Source organism: Zootoca vivipara, chromosome 1 (genome assembly GCF_963506605.1).
Source record: "Zootoca vivipara chromosome 1, rZooViv1.1, whole genome shotgun sequence".
Taxonomy (NCBI): domain Eukaryota; kingdom Metazoa; phylum Chordata; class Lepidosauria; order Squamata; family Lacertidae; genus Zootoca; species Zootoca vivipara.
In genome coordinates, this window is record NC_083276.1 from 47,956,006 (window position 1) to 47,975,424 (window position 19,419).

General features: G+C 38.3%; 1 protein-coding gene across 20 annotated transcripts in view; it reads right to left on the reverse strand.

Annotated features, from left to right (window-relative positions):
• GPHN (gephyrin) overlaps window positions 1-19,419 on the reverse strand; it is a 273,273-nt gene that overhangs the window by 58,189 nt on the left and 195,665 nt on the right. For 14 of the 20 annotated variants that reach the window (XM_060274140.1, XM_060274146.1, XM_060274078.1 and 11 more), the window contains one exon: window positions 11,515-11,571. The exons of 5 other annotated variants lie outside the window; for them this stretch is intronic. In XM_060274140.1, the coding sequence (XP_060130123.1) occupies window positions 11,515-11,571 (57 nt within the window). Of the gene's footprint in view, window positions 1-8,828; window positions 8,901-11,514; window positions 11,572-19,419 lie in introns of all 20 variants that reach the window. One more of the 20 variants, XM_035114081.2, reaches the window with a different exon arrangement.

Consider the following 19,419-nt stretch of genomic DNA (forward strand, 5'->3'; position numbering starts at 1 on the left):
AAGGAAAGCCACATGTATTCAAAGTTCAGGAAAGCAGTGGTAAAAAACGCCCTAATTCTAGCCCTTTCAATTGTACAATATAATGAAACAAACACTGAATATCTGATGTATTGTCACTTTAGTATATTTTTAAATGCATACACCAGTTCACATGGTTGGACAGGAGAGTTTCAGCACTACAAGTGTGGTCCTCTCATGTCAGTGCTGGGATTAGGCTATAAATTTCTGTAGCAGAACAGGGCAGATATATTGGTGCTTTCTTCATGCACGACATAGTTGCTTTTTGTCACGGGCATCCAGCTGTTATGTGCACAATGTCCCTGGAACCCTTGAGCTGGTGCAACATCACACCTCTTAGTGAGCTAAGGGATTTTTATAAAAAACAGCTTAGCATAATTTTCCAGGCACTGAACGCAGTTGCAGGGCTGCAAACTACAATCCGCATAATTTCTCTTGATAAAACTGACCTATCTCCAGACCACATGGACTAGAGATAACCATTGACTTCTATGGAAGGAAAGTAAATCCAGCCAGCTATATTGGCTACACTGATAGATACTTAGCATTTGTAATTATATCTAGCATGATCCATTTCTTCCCATATATAAAGAGCTCCTCTAACTTAAAAAGGATCCCCACTGGCATTCTAATAAGTCCTCATCCAACTTAATAGGCATGCTGTCACTCTGCTGACTGTACAGTAACAGACCTGCCTATTCCTTATAATGTGAGTTCCTTCAACACCTTACTTGGTTCTCCAGTAATCTGATCTTCTCCAGACGTCTGGTGTGCAGCCTACTTCCACAAAGAGCATGAATAAGTGAACATGAGTATATGTACAGAGCAGGTCAGTGGATAACTAAGGTATCCACTGTGGAAGGACGTGCGGATCCAGAATTGGCCTCCACAGTCACTTATGGACTCATTGTTAAAACCGTGTTTATGGAAGACAATCTTACTCGGCTACGAGTGATTGCCACAGAAGAAGAAGAAGAACTAACTTATAGGAAGGTCTTGTTTTTTGGGAAGTAGCCACATGTGTTGCCTACCACAGGAGCTAGAGGTGGGAAGGAAGGGCTGAAAACAATGCCTATGGGGAGTTCCGCTATGTCTGCCTGTGGAAAGTCTCTGTAAGCACAGGAGGGAGGCTGGCTGTATACATTTTCTATATAACATGTTCTGGTGTTTGAATAGCAAAGGATGCATAGTAATTTGTTAGTAGACATCTGCATAGGATATATCAGGCAGGGGTTGCAATCTTTTTTGGGCCAGTGGGCATACTGGCGGTTTTGAGAATGTGCCATAGGCACCAGTCACAAAATGGCTGCTGTGGGGTGTGTAGCATAAGGCAGAATGGTTGCAACATCTAAAAGAGCAGAAATCACGAAGTAATGCAGGCATGTCCCCCCCCCCCCCGCCACCCCAAAATGGAAAAAGGCACCTAAACCAGCCAAACTTGCCCACAGAGAAGCTCTTTGCACCTCTCATCTCCTCAGGACAGAAGGAAGGGTGAGTGTCCAGTTTTGCCATCTAATGAAATGTTGGCATGTTTAAGGAGACGTGGTCAAGGGAGGAGAGGCTGAGCTAGTAGTGCAGATGGGAACTGAGCAGGAAAAGCAAACAATCTCTCATGCATTGGGAATCTTTGAGGGGATATTTACTGAGACTTTTCATGGGAACCACAGGAGGCATTGGTACACACAGATGTGCTGCATTGGCAGCCTCCGGGATAGATATTACACCTAAAATATCTTACAGTGCTTTCTTAAAGGAACAGATACTACATCATAAATTCTGTTTCAAATAGATTTATCAGGTGTATTTGAATTGTGTTTCTGAATATTTCCCATTAAAGAGAAACTTTGTCCAATATTTGCAAGCATTCTCGGAAAGCATTGTTGGATGAAACAACAAGCAATTCTACCACTATCCCGGAAAAACACAGGGATAGTTTGTGTGCATATGATTTTAATGTGGCTATATTCAGTATTAAATCTGCATATCCTCAAATAATTCATATATGAAAAGGTAGCTATTAATCTGAAGGCATTTTTTAAATTTCTGGATGGCCTTGTTATCATCAGAGTACATGAACTTGTAGAAGGAACATTTTTAAGAAGCTGTACAACATGTTACGTTTCTGTGTAGTAATTACATAGCATAATCATAGATTATCAAATGTGTCTCCTATTAAAGGTATGGTGCTATGCAGTAAGTGTTGGCATTTACACCAGGGTGTTTTCAAACTGCTATGGTGGTATTTAACCATGCTGGACATGGCTGCAGGTTATCATGCAGAATCAATTGCACAAACTGATTTTTCCTCACTTGTGTATGGTGCAAGACCAAATAAAATAAAATAAAATAAAATAAAATAAAGGGTGATGAGTGACAATTTTGACTGTGACAGAACACGTGCAAAATATACCTCAGAAACACTATAGGTGGATGAGCACGAAGGGAGCCGAGCCTGGTTGTGCAGTGGGGAAAAGAAAACATTGTTAAAAAAGAAATGATGGCACAGTAGGTCTTAGAAGGTTTTCTGTTTAGGTGGTTCCAGCACTGAGACATTAGCAGGGGGTTCATTTCATTCCTAAAACCAGATTCTTTCATACGCGTATATATTTTTTAAAAATAAATTAGGCCATTTAAGGTGGAAACTCTAAAATACAATTACTTTATAAATGAACTTACATCTTACTTTATTTCCTAATAAGAAGCATCCTCTGGGATTACTGATTATCTTGATTTCAGAAATCCATAATTGTCAACTTTTTAAAAAGCTATATACATACAAAAGAACTTGAAGATTCTTAATTTATATGGGGAAATACTCCAGGTTTACTATTATTGAAATTCTACAGCCTGATCATAAGCATATTTACACAAGAGTAAATTATACTGATTTGGGGAATCTGTTTTTTGGATTGTAGCTTTAATGTATTCATGATCTACCCCACAGGTTCCCTATCCCCAGCCTAAAGTTTCAGGGGATCAATTGATTGAGACAGTCTTAACTGGCAAGGGAAAATGTTCATCTGTGGGAATGTGTGCTAAGGACATACTAAACTTCTTGCTGGAGTGGGAATTGGGAGGCATGTCCTGATTTTCGGGTGTAAAAAAGGCATTGGGGGGGATTTTGCCAAATTGGCAAAAAAATCAGGGAAAACCCAGGTGTATGGCAACACGGTGGAAAAAGCAGTGAAAAAGCTAAAAACCACTACTCTTGTGTTATGTTTCTCCCCCAAAGCTCTACAATTTTGTGGGTGTCAGAAATTTCCCTTTTTGAAATATGGCAAGCCTAGGAGTGGCGGGTCCAGAAGTGGCATTGTGAGACTAAGGTTCTACTCCATACTACAGGAGAACTGTGATGAAAATCTCCCCTTCACTTTAGGGTATAATTTGTACCTCATGAAATTGCAAGGTGTGTATGTGCCTTTCAGTTTTTCAAGGGAGGGTAGATTCAAAACATTTGTGGGGGTAAGAGGCTTTGCAGTATTTGAGGCAGCAGTTATTTTCTTAAGCTTTTCTTCCTTAAACTGAAAAAGAATGTAATTGCTTGAAGTGGCAACACAGCTCCAACCATCAGCCCACTGCCGCCTTCTGAATTCTACACAATACCCAAATGTAAATGAGGCTATGTCATGACATGGTCTTGTTCTATGACCATTGTTGGCCAAGTCATCTTTTAAAAAAACAGCAACACAAGGATGCCCTGGGTGTGGTGCTGTGTCATGACATAGGCAGTGCCATTCCTGTTCAGACATTCTGTGCTTTTCACCACATCCCTGCAATTTCCAAAAACCATGGAACTGAATTTGCATCCATTACAATGGTTACTCAATTTCCAGGTTCAGATTAAAGCACTAGTACTAACTTGTAAAGTTGTGAATAGTTTAAGACTAGGTTCTCTGATGGACTACCTACACCTACCGATATAACAACTTGCCTTGGCCTTAAGGCTGGCTACCGATTTCTTCTGACCTGTCACTATGATAAATAAGCCTGGTGGGTACCAGGAATAGGCCCTTTTCGATGGTGGTCCCCCAGTTGTGGAATGTCATGCTCTAAGAACTCAGGCTGACAGACTCTGCTGCAATCTCTTAGGGGACCCTAAATAATTTTTTTTATTTCACCAAGTTTTTAATTGATGACTCCTTATACCAGGCACCCCCAAACTTCGGCCCTCCAGATGTTTTGGACTACAATTCCCATCTTCCCCGACCACTGGTCCTGTTAGCTAGGGATCATGGGAGTTGTAGGCCAAAACATCTGGAGGGCCACAGTTTGGAGATGCCTGCCTTATACTGTATATAATTTTATGTGATATGGCTTTTATTACATGTAAATTATTCAATTATTTCACTTTTAGAAATTTACTTGTAAGTTGTCTTCTGAGGAATTTCTCTAAAAGTTTAAGCAGAAATAAATAAAATAATAACTAAGAGTGATATCTAACATTAGTCATGCTCAGAAGATGCACAAAGAACTTAAGCCTGTGAACCACCCTGAGATGTAGTGATTAAATCAATTAAAATATTTTAAGTGAGTGCCATTACATATATCCATTATACATAATATAGCATATACACACTGATATACATGGTGTTATGATATTAAATGGTTCTGACTTGGTCCAAGTGTTTTAATGATATCTGACAAGGCAGAGCTATTCTGGTTCCTTTAGTCATATACACATTTCTGCAACCTATGTTAATATATATGCTTATATATAAGCCTGTGGTGAGAGGAATCCTATATTCCTTGTGTGGTCAAATTATTCTGTGGTCTCATTATGCTTAAGCTAAACCTGCCTTTTAAAGTGTTAGAAAGTTATTCCTGCTGACATTAGCTACCATAAAAATGTCCTTTGCCTCCTCTCATGTGAATATATTTTCATCATTTGAAAAAAATGCACTAAAGTACTTTCCTCTATATACAGCTAGTAAATGGAGTAACAGTTCAAAAGTTTACTGCATCACATGTCAGTAATTGTTAATCATATCTGTAAGAAATAGAAGTTCCAAGATAAATCTGTCTCTCTTCTTCTTATGAACTCTCTTAGGAAAGCCTCTGTCTCATAGTCTGAGTGCCTGCACACTTGCAATGTGGGTATAATAATACTGACCTCCCTTACAGGGCCAGTATTAATTGAGGGTTTCAAGGTGTGGTTTGAAGGAATATGGAGCAGTGGCCTTGCTTGAACCAAGGTGGTTGGGATCTTGTCAGTGCCTGGATGGGAGGCTGCCTGGGAACCCCATGTCCACTGCCTTGAGTTCCATACAGGATATAAATGTAAACTCTTAAGTAGGTAGAAAAATGGTGTCAGTTCAATCAGTGGAAAATGACTACAAAATCAAACCAGAACCGAACTGGAGATAGGAATGGGAAAAAGCAAATAGTATTTGCCGCAATTCTTAATTGCTTCCGCTGATGAAGAGCTAAATGTTCTTAAACCTGAGAAATAATTGAGGGAACAAACAGTACCCCTAAATCCAGTCACTGAGAAATAGAGGAAGATGAAGACCCACTCCAATGGTGTCTTTAATTTATACCCTGCATGTTGTTCCATTAAATTAATTGCTGCGATTTATTCCAATGGATTTTTTAACAACATGCTCATTATCCTAGACACTAAAGGGAGCACAGAACTGGGGCAGGGCTTATACTGTTACTCTTTCCAACCATATGCATCTAATCTGCTATATTCACACCTATTTTCCCTAGTTTTCTACTTTTAATTAATTATTAATTATTATTCAATATTGATCATTAACGGCTGTCCTTTGGCAAAGATCAGGCAACATTTGGGCAATCTGAGCACGGTGTCAAGAACCTGGAGCACAGACTGAAGTGGAAAGAGCACAGTGACTCAGAAAGAGATCTTTAAAAAAGAAAAAAAGAAAAAATTCATATAGCTCATATACAAAACAAATCTTGGGGCCTGTGCATAATCCTTAAAATGTTTAAAAGTATTATCATTCATTGATTTATTAAGAGCTTAATTTACACAAAACTATGGATATGTTTAAGGGACGCGGGTGGCACTGTGGGTTAAACCACAGAGCCTAGGGCTTGCCGATCAGAAGGTTGGTGGTTTGAATCCCCGCGACGGGTGGAGCTCCCGTTGCTTGGTCCCAGCTCCTGCCAAACTAGCAGTTTGAAAGCACATCAAAGTGCAAGTAGATAAATAGGTAACGCTCCAGCGGGAAGGTAAATGGTGTTTCCGTGTGCTGCTCTGGTTCACCAGAAGCAGCTTTGTCATGCTGGCCACATGACCTGGAAGCTGTATGCTGGCTCCCTCGGCCAATAATGTGAGATGAGCGTCGCAACCCCAGAGTCGGTCACGACTGGACCTAATGGTCAGGGGTCCCTTTACCATTATGGATATTTTTTTCTGTGATATAAGAAGATTCACATTGAAAAAGGAATTTAATATTTTTGGAAATGTTTAGCATGTTTAAAAGGTTGACTTTTTAAAGTTTGAGACAGCCAATATGTCCTTTTGGCTTATTAGCAAGGCCACTAATTAATGCAACAGATACAGCGTTTGAAACAATGCAAAGGTTCCACCTTAAATAGGCACAGAATTATGAATTACCTTAGTTTTCAATTTATTTGAGAGAGGCAGTAGCCAAAGCTATTAAACAAAATTCTTAAAATACCATACATCTGTCCCACTGTACATCTGCAATAAATCCTGTTCCAAAACCAGGCTGGTATATATGAGAATGAACTTCAACTCTCACCTACTTTCCCCCCTTTGCTTTTGTCTCAGATTATTTCAACAAATAGTTATATTGTTGTTTTTTCATTGTATCGTTGTTGGGTTCTATCACTGTGTGGTTTGATCAGCGAGTGCATCTTCTTTTCCATCCATCCTCATAAGCAAAACATATGCTGCAAGCTCCATATGAAATCTGGCAGATGAACCCCAACCACCACAAGATTATTCATGGCACCTTTGGAATCTTTGCTATTTTCTCTGTCCATAAAGTAACTCTCCTCAGCAACATTAAATATTGTAGTGTGAAAGAGAACAATTTTATGTGTTTCAATCTCAAACCATTTCATCAACATTTATGAGTAGTTTATGGTTTGCTTTTACACTACAACTTGAGAGAAAATTCAAACAATATCAAATTCAAACTCAGGATCACTATTCTGATCTATTCTGTCTATGTGTTAATTATTATTGGAAAAATGATGACATGGGAGAATGGGAATTAAGAATTAGCCTTTCATTTTCTTCAGAGAATGAATGAATTCAAAATGGGAGGAAAATCCCACAAAGGTTGCTTCTACCCTAGCTCTTTTTCTGGAATTGGCATCATTAGTACATGTAGTTTTAACAGAGAATCTAAATGATGCTGCATTTTCTGTGATGACCTTTTTTAAAAAAACAAGCAAACAAACAAAACATTAGCAAAATATTGATATTCTGCATATTCTTTGACATTTGGGGAAAATAAAGCAGCACAATCTCCTTACATCTGACCCTTGGGGTTTGACTTTTATGTCCAGATGGTATATATTTGGTGATTTAAAAATCAACAACGTCCAATTATAGTACCACCTTCTGTCAATGACATTACTATTCTGGATCTTGAATCAAACTTGTGATCTATTAAACAATGCATCCCCAACCTTGAAGACAATGGATGAAAAAGGGTATGTGGACATTACTGTAAAGTGGCAGATGTGCAATTGGAGATCTGGTTATAGTTATCCCACTTCAGATTCTTACTCCATTTTCAAAACTTGGTGCATTTTCCATGTTTTTATTGTAATGCTTAGTGTCGAACTAGAAGTGATATTTTTTCTTGTACTTTGCCTTGTGTGGTTGATTTTTATTTTAAAACTATCTAGTGCTCCTGCCACTGCTATTCCTAGACTTGGGGCCAAACTGCACATTACATGTAGTTGCTTAATCCCTTTGCTTCCTACTAATTGTACATGCAAGACCACATGCTCCAAGCTGCTGTCCCATCCATGAGGGGAAAAGCACCTAGAGGTTGCTTTTCACAAAACGGAACTTAGTGATAGTAAGTTTAGTAAACCTCACTAACCAACTGCATGTAATATATAGCTTAGCTGCCAGGAATAACACTTTTCCCCCATGTTGTAAATCTGTAATGTTAGTGCAGTTCTAGAAGTTAAAAACAAAGAATTTCAAAGAAAGTGGTAAAAAAGCAAAGGTACAGATGATCTAAAAAGTGTTCATTTAAATGAGGACTGGGGAAGCTTTGGATCTTCAGGTGTTGTTGGACTACAACTTCCATCATCCCTGACCGCTGGTGGAGGCTGGTGCGAGTTGGAGTCAAACCATATTTGGAGTATCAAAGGTTCCCCAGCCATGACTTAACCTGATGCCTAGGGTAGGAGTGGCCTTCCAGATGTTGTTGGTATTCAACTTCTAGCAACCTCAGCCACCATTGTCAATAGTCAGATATGATGGGAACTCTAGTTCAACAACTTGCAGGAGGATCACAAGTTAGCCACCCTAGCCTTGAAACTTGCTTTACAATTAGGAAATGACTTCAGGTGATTGTTTAATTTTGGAAAGGATTTTTTGTTGTTGTTCAATGGGAAAGCCCACAATTTACTTAATATTTAACGCATATTAGGGTTTTCTCTTAAATTAAACCCTGTGAAATTATGCTAAATTTTCATGGATATTTGAATGAAACCCCAGCTAGAAAAAGAAACAGAAGAAGGGAAAAGAGAGAAAAGGGGAAAAAGATGGGGATGAGAGGACAAACCAATCAGATTTGGTGTTACCAGCCAACGGAAGTTTTTAAAAAACAAATCACCGAGTGAAATCGTACATTTACTCGGAGAGAGCATCCTTTGACATTTCCTTCTAGGTGATCTCTGAGCTCCTCCAGCTTTCGATGGAGCTACATGTAAACATCAGAAAATGAATTGAAAATTATACCTATTCTCTTTTCATGTTTGTTGTTTCCGTTCTTTTTATAAAAAAGATAAGATCATAGCGCAACACATTTCTCACTGCCTTTGCAAAACATCAAACATTTTATCAACACAAATATATGCTCCATAAACTCTGACAAGAAAAGCAACTTATTTGGTTAAAACATCAATTATTTTTTCCAACATGTAAAAGTTAATTCAATTAGTAAATACAGGTTGTTTAGTGATCATTGCCTTTAGCAAACTCCCTAATTTTCAAGCATTGTTTGTAGCAAGGAGAGTGCTGAAATATTGTGGATTGTTTTTAGTGGGCGCAGTACCAAAAATAGGGTCTTCCATGCAATTTCTAAATGTTCATAGCCCATTCTGATGCCTAAATTGGCTACTGCTGAACAATTCTTATACTTAGCAGAGAAGTGCAGAATTAAGAAATCTAACACAAGTATCAATAGGTTTTGAAAGATGACCTAAATTTCAAAAGACACGGGGTAAATCAACTTGGATCCAAGGGTAAGTGAATGCATGGGAGTTCACAGAAGGAAAGTTTACCATCTCCTCATTCTGCTGCAGTAGTCTGAACCTCTGAAAAAACTCTCCAGAGAGTCAATGTGGAGCATGGGGCTGCTGGATGAGATCATCTCAAAACTAGGCACACCTTTTATGAATGCCTGGTTTGAGGCTGCCCTCCCTCCCTTGGAAGGGCCTGGAGAGGTGTAGTTGGCTGTGGTGGGGAGGGAATAGCAGAAGTTCCTTCTAAGAGCTTCCTTCTTTTCACTGATCTTAGGATCCAATCCACTGAGTTCAAAACCCAAAGTGCTACATTTATTTATTCAAGTATAAACTTACAAATCTTGCATACAAGTTTGCGGTAAGGATAGATCTTTTTTCTGGAATACAATTTGAAAGCTGGATTCACAGTTAATTATGTACATATATTTTCAATGGCTATTTTTTTATTTTTCATTAAACGTGGTCTGAAACTTGTTCTGTCCACTGCAGCATAAGTATCCAACAATGCAAAGTATATCCTCGACTGCAACACAACCATAAATTAAAAGGGGAGGAAGTCAGCCTCACAGAAAGACAGTGAGGAATGTTGTAGTTGCCTTTCAGCATCATTGGCATAAGCGTAATAGCAACTTATTCCTTTTTCCCCATTATGAAATCAATTGTATGGAACTGAATATGGGAAATAGGTGCATAATTACACTTTTCCCTTTTCCCTTCCCCCTGTTTATGCTCAGTGCAACAACACTTTCACACGGAGCAGCTGTATAGAGCAATATTAAGAGAAAAGAGAGGATGGCTTGTCCTGGAATAAAGGTGACACACACGCACACACACAAACACAAAATATATTTTTGAAAAAAATTGAGAAATCAGGATTGGCAAGGAGAGTGCAGAAAAAAGAAAGAAAATTAGTGCTTCATGTGGTGCAAAAAAAAACTGAAGTGAGAAGTGAAATAGTGCAAGGATTAAAAACGAGAGGCCACAATTACTGCTAAATATTAACAAGGTAACCTATGCTGTGCCATGTGTTCGAAACATGTTGATAAACTGGATTTTTAGATGTGTTTTTTAAATAACATAACAGCATCTCTCAGAAGAATGTATGGGCAAGGGCAGATTAAATAATAATCTTGGAACTCAATGTGATAAACTATAGATGGACACTGGTTTAAGAAACTGACTGATTTTGCTACAGTTTTGACTTAATTAGTTTCACTTAGTTCCCATTAAAACGAATGGGGAAAGTTAGCTTTGATTTAAGTCTTCTTGATTTCAGTGGAAATCAAAAGGCAACTAACTTAGCATGGATCCAGCTCACCAGACAGTTGTGTAATTCTTTAAAATGATCAAAGAAGGCAGTACAGGGGCCTAGCACTGCAGTAATTTTAACGGCCTTGTTATTCAGAAATATCTCACAAGATCTCTCTCCCCATGTTTCCCACTTTCACTCTTCTTAAGCATATACACACACAACAAATTCAGCTAATTTGTTTACAAAATGAGTATTTTTGAAGTACAAAGTAAAAACTGAGAAGTCAATAAACCATCTTATATTTGAAACAGGAAAACTGCATGTTTTAATCTGACTTCATCCACAAATCACTTAAATGACAAAACTTGAATTCAAGCAACCTTATCCTATTTAAATAAATGAAACTAAGCCATTTTTAGTGCTACTAAGTAGGTTTAAAAGAGAAGAATGTGTCATTGTTTTTATATAAATGTAGCATGAACATAATTTTATTCTTGCCACCTATCAGAGAAGTGTTAATTATTCACAAATGGTAGGCTTCTTAAGGAAACTTCGGCTCCCCCCACCCCCGATACGTAGTAACATCCAGAGCTAGGCACTTGGCAACTTGCCTTCAGCTAACTGCATTATGGTGGCTCTTGTGTAGCACAGAAACAAACAAAATGTGATCCAACAGTGATAAAAACACTGAACTAAAAACAATGAAATGGTGAGAAATATAATAGCCCCACCCTCTGCCTCCCCTCCCCGCTCCCTCCAAAATAAAAGTGTAGGCTATAGAAGGAAACTTGCAAAATAAAAGTTAGAAACATATTTACTTTGAGGGATCCAACTCTACTAGCAACTCCTTTGCTTTCATCCGGGCGTCTAATTTGCTACAATGGGGGAAGATGGATAAAAAAGACAGAAGAATAAAGAAAAAAGTGAACTTAAAAAAATTTCCACACAGTCAGTTAGCAGTGCATGCAAGACATCAATTTGACTTTCTGACACACTTCTAGGGAACAAGGACACAGACTCTTATTTCTGGATCACATTATGACTCGTTTGCTGAAATCTTCTCTTTAATTACGGATTCAGTACTGAAAGTGTGCATGCTATAGTTGTTACTAATAGTTTTAAAAATACATAAACCATAATATATTTGAAATCCTGGATTTGGTTCATGACGAATGAAGTACTGACACAAAGATAGGACAAATGTCTTTGTCTTTAAGCCAGGTCAGTGAACTTGTGCTATGTGTGATGGTTGAAGAGTGTCAAGCACACAAATTAGAGACGTATGAGTATTGCAAAGCTTTCAGCCTTGCTAAATATTAGTGATAACTGGCAGAATTATATACAGCTGCCCCATGTTAAAAGAAATTAGGATATTAGCCACAGTCCTTAGTTCCCAATTAAATAATTTTGCTGCCCAGCCAGAAAATTTTAATGCCATACCAACAGCAACTTAACAATAGCCAAGACACGTCTTAGTTTTGCTTTCAATACGAGCCTCCTTGTTGTTTTTCCTTGCTTATGTTACGGTAATTCTGTATTGTGCAGAGGAATGAAGAAACAGTTCTGTAGCTACTGCTTATCAAGCTTTCATATTGCTAGGAAGAAAATTTAAAAGTAAGCAGAAAAAAGTTATACACTAAAGAATCTTCATTTTTATAATTTATATTTTTATTAAAAATGGTAAATAAGCTTACTAAATAATATCAAGTCCAATGTTTTGTATGTGATTCAGGTGAAACATTTAAATTTATGTAAAAGAATGGAAAAGGTTCCTACTAGAATGGACTGGAAGACAAATAGGCAATACTGTGCTAGGAATACATAATATCCCATGCTGCCCTACTAGATGCAACAGGACTTCTACCTCCCCTCCTCACCACCAAAGGCCCCCCAAAGAAGCTCCTCTGAACTTACTCTCCTTGCCTCTTCCCTGCAGGGCCCGCCCACCCTGCTCCAGAAAGTTCCTCAACATTCTGGAGCAGACTTATGGAATACACAGGGGGTTGGGAAGAAATTCTATTGCAAAAGCAGAAGTCCATTGCAAAAGTGAGCTGACACTATTTGACGTTATCCAGTAATAGACAGTCTTAAAAGGTAACTCATTTTGACAATATGGAAGATTCCAATTGATTCAAAGTAAAGTGCACATTTTCAGACAGAGTAAAAGGCTGGGCAGATCTCTTGTCATTTGGTTGGCTAACAAGTAGTTAGCTGTAGACTCCGGTCATCCAACAGGTCAATAGGTCATAAGACTACCTCTCTAACCTTGAGCTAGAGCAGGCCTTTCCAAACTTTTCATGTTGGTGACACACTTTTTAGACATGCATAATTTCACGACACAGTAAATCAGTTTTACTAGCAAGCCAGAGGTTAAATTAACCCTTTTCGAGCCCTGGGAGGAGCGTGGGGAGCGTTTGTGTGACAAACCTACACACTGCAGCCGACACACTAATGTGTCACAATGCACAGTTTGGAAAGCTCTGAGCTAGAGGCTTAATATTTCTGTGCCTTAATTCCCCATTTATAAAAAATGGCATATTGCACAAGTGTTTTGATTAGAAATTCATAGAATGCATACAAGTGTAAGCAGAAAAGATATAAGAGAAAATGAGAAACCCACAAGTGAAAAGGCTTGTTGCAATATTTTCTTTTCAAAAAGGAATTCAGACACTATGTTTGCTAAGTACCTAGGTCAGAGAAATAGAACAGGTGGAACTATATAACAGGAAAAGTGGAAGTCAGGTAACATAATAAAGCAGATAACAAAATGCAGTGAGTTGGAATAATAAACAACGGGGAGTGAAAAGCAAAGAAAGAGGAAAAAGATCATACAACAAGAGCTGGGGGGGGGGGTAAATGAAGTAAATGAGTTTTTATATAGGCTCCAAAATACAGACAATTGCACTGGAGGTACAACATTACAGAAGATACAGACATCAACATCAATTCAAAATATTGAAAGAAAGGCTAAAGATTGCACTAACTAAGTACCTAACTAATCAATTTCTCTTATATTAAATAATGGGAAATAACCTATAGTTACAAAAAATAATCTTCCTCTAATAGGAGCCGAATTATTAACAAAAAGGAAATGTACAGCAAGTCAAGTATTTTCTTTGAACACAAACTAGAAATGCCATGTTTTTCTACTATTTTATGTTTTTTGAAATGATTTTAAACTTGTTACTGCTAGATAGCAATTTTTGAAACTGTTATGTTTCACTGTATTACACAATCAAGAACAAATATAGGGCACAGAGCTTCCAGCGCTGAGGCATAGGGACATGTCTGGCTGGGATCCAAAATATGTCTCTTCTGCTTGCGCATGCGCAGAATTCTGCCTCATCTGCAGCTCCCCCAACCTGCCTCTAGAGGCTCCAGAAGAGTGTATTGTGGGCTGAGGGATGATAGTGAATTGATAACTCCAACCTGCTTTCCTAGAATCTAGCAACTGGGAAAGCAGTTTCCCAGGAGGATTTGAAGAAGAGAAACAGTGAGCAGTGAAAGTTTATAACACTCCACTCTCTCCCCCTGATTTATCTCTGCTTTAAATCCTCTACTAATACAGGGAAAATTTGACTGAGAGAAAAGTAAGGAAAAGTCATGACTTGGTAGGATTGAAGGAAACCTTCAGACACACACTATTGTTTCTTAAGCAGCTCTGAGGTGATCGGAAAGCAAGCATTTCTGTGAGAATGTGTATTTTATTCTACAGATGTCTTAGGAGTCAGTTTGCACAGCCCAAGAAATACAAATAGGCAACTGATGGTGAATATGCAGCAGAATATATTTCTGAGAGCAGCCTCAAGTGTCACAAGCATTTGGAAGTAAAAGTTTTCACAGGTTTTTTGCTAACTCAGGGCTGTAGCTGTAAGCCCAAACATTTGGTGAAGAAATTTAGGACTCTAGAAAAATTAAGAAGCACCCTGCATACAGTGGTAGTTAAGAACAATGAATCAGAAACACTTGTTATATTGCTCTTCAATAAACATGGTCAGGATGGTTTGAGACTGAGAGATATATCTCAGGTGCTCAAAATTTTGAGCTAAACACTCTTTTATCACCTCTGAAAAAATGAGCAACCAAAACTTTGTGGATATTTATCACACTTTTGCCAAAAGTAGTATGAATCTATTGAGGCATAAGAAGTCTGGAATGGACCAGAAAATGCTCTTCCTGAAGGAGTAGTATTTTATTTAATAACTCCTCCTGTAAAATGCTCCCTGCACCCCCCCAAAAAAAACCCTTTTGAAAAATGAAGGCTATGGCCTGTGAAGTTATGTGAAGTCCAAAACAAACAAGAAGGTTCAGAGAAATGTTGAATGTATCCTAAATGATGACTCAGGGTAGCTATTTGGTATGGTTCTTTGAGTGTCAATAGTGTTGGAGCTGTTTGTGGCAGGCAATTTGTACATAGCACAGCTCCAAGATGGGGGTTAGAGTATCTTCATCTCTATCTAAACTAGATGAAGTTTTGAGATGAGTTTTGTGGTCAGAGAATGATCAACCTATTCAAACATATAAATATTGAGCTATATTAATATTGATTGAGCTATATTAATATTGATACCATGGGGTATGGAAAGCCATGAATCTAAATAAAACTGCTACCGTAGCAATGGATAAGAAAGTCTCAAACATATGGCCAAGCTTTAAAAACTGTCAAGAAGTAATTTTTATGGAAGTCACCCTTTGGAAAATAATTCTAGAATTTTTTTTTAGTATAGAATCTCTGGTTTATTAAGATAGAAACTGATCTTTCTCAAAGAGAGCAAACACTGTTATGCTATGTCAAAAATTATATTTTAATCATTAAGAAATTTAATGTTTTGTTATACCACCCACACATTTCTACTACCTCATACCCTCCAACATTTCTCCAATGAAAATAGGGACGTCCCATTCCATAATGATAATTTTACTATTTATACCCCACAAATCTTACTGGGTTGCCCCAGCCACTCTGGGCAGCTTCCAACATATATAAAAACATAATAAAACATTTAACATTAAAAAAAACCTTCCCTATCAGGATTGCCTTCAGCCTGCTCAGGGGTTGGATAACTCCATACCCTCTAACATTACTCCAATGAAAATAGGGACATCCTAAGGAAAAGTGGAACATTCCAGGATCAAATCAGAAACTGAGATGGCTTCTCTAAATCAGGGATGTCCCTGGAAAATAGGGCCTCTGTCTACTACCTCCATTCCAAAACATTAAAATGGTGTTATAGTTCAGTTTTCATGAAAAATAATTACACTGAAAGGAAAACTTTTCTGAAAGGAGACACAGGTATGCAGAAGTTAAAGGCAGACTTCTGAAAACTAAAGGGAGAATATGCATTCTCATAATTCTGATACAGTGAGACTTCATTAAGTCTCAATGACTTAAGTGTGCCCATTCTAAGCCAGCAGCAGTCAATAATGGGGCTTACTTACACAGTGGGCTGCTGGAGCTTATAGAGAGGGGGAGGGGAGGAGCTTGGCCCAACTGCCTCTGCCATCATGCACCACACCCTTTGGGAAAGTGTCAGTGACTCACTGTGCCTGGAGGGTAATGGTGCCCCACTTGCACTGGCTCCCTGGTGGCTACTGCTCCAAGCATAACGAAGTCTGCACCCAGTCCATTAGCCCTTATCCAGATTAAATAAATTACACTTAAATCCTATTGAAATTAATATCACATCAGGTGATTTCATATTGTAGATTATCAACCATTTTTAATCATATGGCTAGGCAGTCATAATCAAGTATACATCTCTACTGCCAGCATTTCCCGTCAAATATGTGCACACTTTGGACACCTGTTCAAGTTCTCTGATCTTAAACAGGAAGAAAATGCAGTACAATAATCGAAAACGTCTTTAGCGAATGTGAAACACAACCCACACTTTCTATCTATTCAATTTAAAATAGAAAACAATTTATTTGTCAGAAAAAAGATTCAAAGAAGTATGTATGTTAAAAGATTACTTAGTTGGTTTTGTGCTTCTAAATCAAAGGTCTAAAATAACGCCAGAATTGTCTTATATAATAATAATAATAATAATAATAATAATAATAATAATAATAATAATAATTTATTATTTATACCCTGCCCATCTGGCTGGGTTTCCCCAGCCACTCTGGGCGGCTTCCAACAAGGACAGCCCCACGTAAAGCACATTGCAGCAGTCAATCATAGAGGTTACGAAAGCATACATCTATGTATGTAGGAAGGTATAGAAATTTAAATAATAATAATAATAATAATAAAGCATGGTCAGATCCTGGATCTCAAAAAAGGACACTTAGACTTAATAAAAGTCTATATTTATTTAGTTAGACTGTGAGATTACGTAGTAAGATGTGCCTGCAGAGTGCTGCTGAGTTAAAAACATTTGTATAGCAGTATGGTTTTTTTTAATCTGATTGCTGGATGGCCCAAATGTTGTAGCAACACTTTTCCTCCATTTTAACATGGTCATTTGTAGTCATCTCACAGTGGTGACCCACATAGAAGTCAGCCTGTTTAATGCATGTAATCCCTTTCAAATCTCAGTTACCTAATGGTAGGGTATAAAAATACCATGCTGCACACAGGATTCCACATGGATTTATGACTTGAAGAGAACATAGGGGTAGCCAATGTGGTGCTTCCTGATGCTTATAGCCTTACACTTCCATCAGTCCCGGCTGGCATGGCTAATGGTCAGGGATGAAAAATAAATAAAGAAGAGCAATAACAAATCCACAAGATAAGTAAGATGATATATATCCATTTTTGTAAACTTAATGATTATATTATATGGACAAAATCTCAAGCTGTCCTTCTGAAACAGAAGAGCACCTCCCATTCATGGAAGGAATGTGACCCAGATGAGGCCTCCTCTTGCTCTCAGTGATGGTGGGGACTGGGGAGGTGATTTTTCACTGGTTGCCTCTTCCTCCTGCTGCTCCCCCCCCCCGCCCACCTCCCATTTTGATCTGGCATCCCCCAACACTCCAGAGCAGAATCTTAAGGGGCTACAGGGGAATTGGCAAAATCTACCTTGCTCCTAACAGCAACATCCCAAGTGGAGTTCTGCTAATGTTCTGTCAGTCAGCCTTAAAGTCAATCCCTACTGGTTCAAGGTAAGTGCAAAAGAAAGGAGAGATGTAAAAAGTACATTTGGAGCCTTAAACATGCCTGCTACTTAACATGCAGTTAAGACCTTAATGTCAAGCAACAAACAAAACATTGTTATTACAAAATAAAGGACATGGGTTTATATAGTTTGGAGTCACAAAACTACAGTAATACCAAAGGCAAAGAACAAAGTAGCAAACACTCCCTGATTACCAAAATATGCTAGGAGGGGTGGCCTTAAAAACACACAACCCCCCCCCCCAAGCTCTGAGCATGCTCTGATAAGGTCTACTAAATCTACCCTGAGGGAGACCTACTAATGTTGTGCTACGGCTGTATGCTAATTTTTGTGTTCTGATTGGTGGGATTGCCATCATGACAACAGGAGGAGGCTGGAACCTGTAAAACTGCTAGGGCTAAGAAAATGCATTTTTAAAACTCAGTTCTTCTGCCTGGAGATGAATGGGAGACACCTCCTGGCCAAAGCAATAGTATGGACCAGGCATGACTGAACAGTGGAGAGAGCTGACTGCCCAGAGAATGGGAGATTGAAAGAAATGTCTACAGGGACTTCCTCTAAGTTGAAATGAAATTTTGGGCAAAACTATATTAAAAAAACCAAACTTTTTTTTTTTTGCCTTTTTGTTTTTACTGGGTTTTTGCTTCCATACGCAAAGTTGTGATCCTAGGGTCAGATTATTGTTCAGGGGATGAGGCTGAGGATTTGGAGTTGGAATTGCCCTCAGGGCCAGTGGCCCTGGATGTACATACTAAACCAGAAGCACTTGTACAAGAGGAGCCCATTGTGTCAGTACCTCCTGGGCCTGAGGAGGTTTTATTGTCCTCCTTGAACAGCAGTTCAGAAGCTTCAGTAGAGTCACTGTCTCTTCTGCTCCGCTGGAGTCAATGACTGCTCCTAGGAGTTGGGTCCCTTCATATTCAGACACTTTCATGGAAAGCAGAACTAGCTACTGAGGCACAGCTCCAGCTCCTATTTAAGGCTCAGTCTGATTATGGACACCATTGAAGTTCTGCCTTTCATCCATACTACTAAGATTGTCTCTCAAAATCTATGTTTGTTGCATGCAAGTTTAAAATAACGGACTCAAGATAAACTAAAGAGATTTAGAGTATGTGAAACATATTCAAACTGCACTTGTTTTGAGGCATCAACAGGTGCTGCAATATTTCCACATGAGAGTTTGAAGAGCAGTCAAACATTTGATTGCATTTAGATTTTTTTATTACTATTCATAAGGGAAGAGAAGGGAGCTACAGGTTACTCACCCATCCTTCATCCTGTGTTCTCTTTATCCCGTTTATTATTCTTGTCTCTTTTTCATCTTTTTTATAACATAATGTGGTTTTTCTCTGTCAGTCTGTACTTTTTATGGTCATGCCTATTGCCCCTTAAAACACGTTAATGTCTAAATGTTCAGCTGTCTTCTGCCAATTGATGTATTTCCCTTTTTAGCAAGAATTCTCTGTATCTTTGGGTCATTTTACAAGACTTCACTATTTATTACAATTACCAAATATCTTAATTTTTCAATAGTTCATCATGAGAAAAGATAAAAAGGTTTGACCAAAATAGTTTAGTTGGCAAGAAATTGGA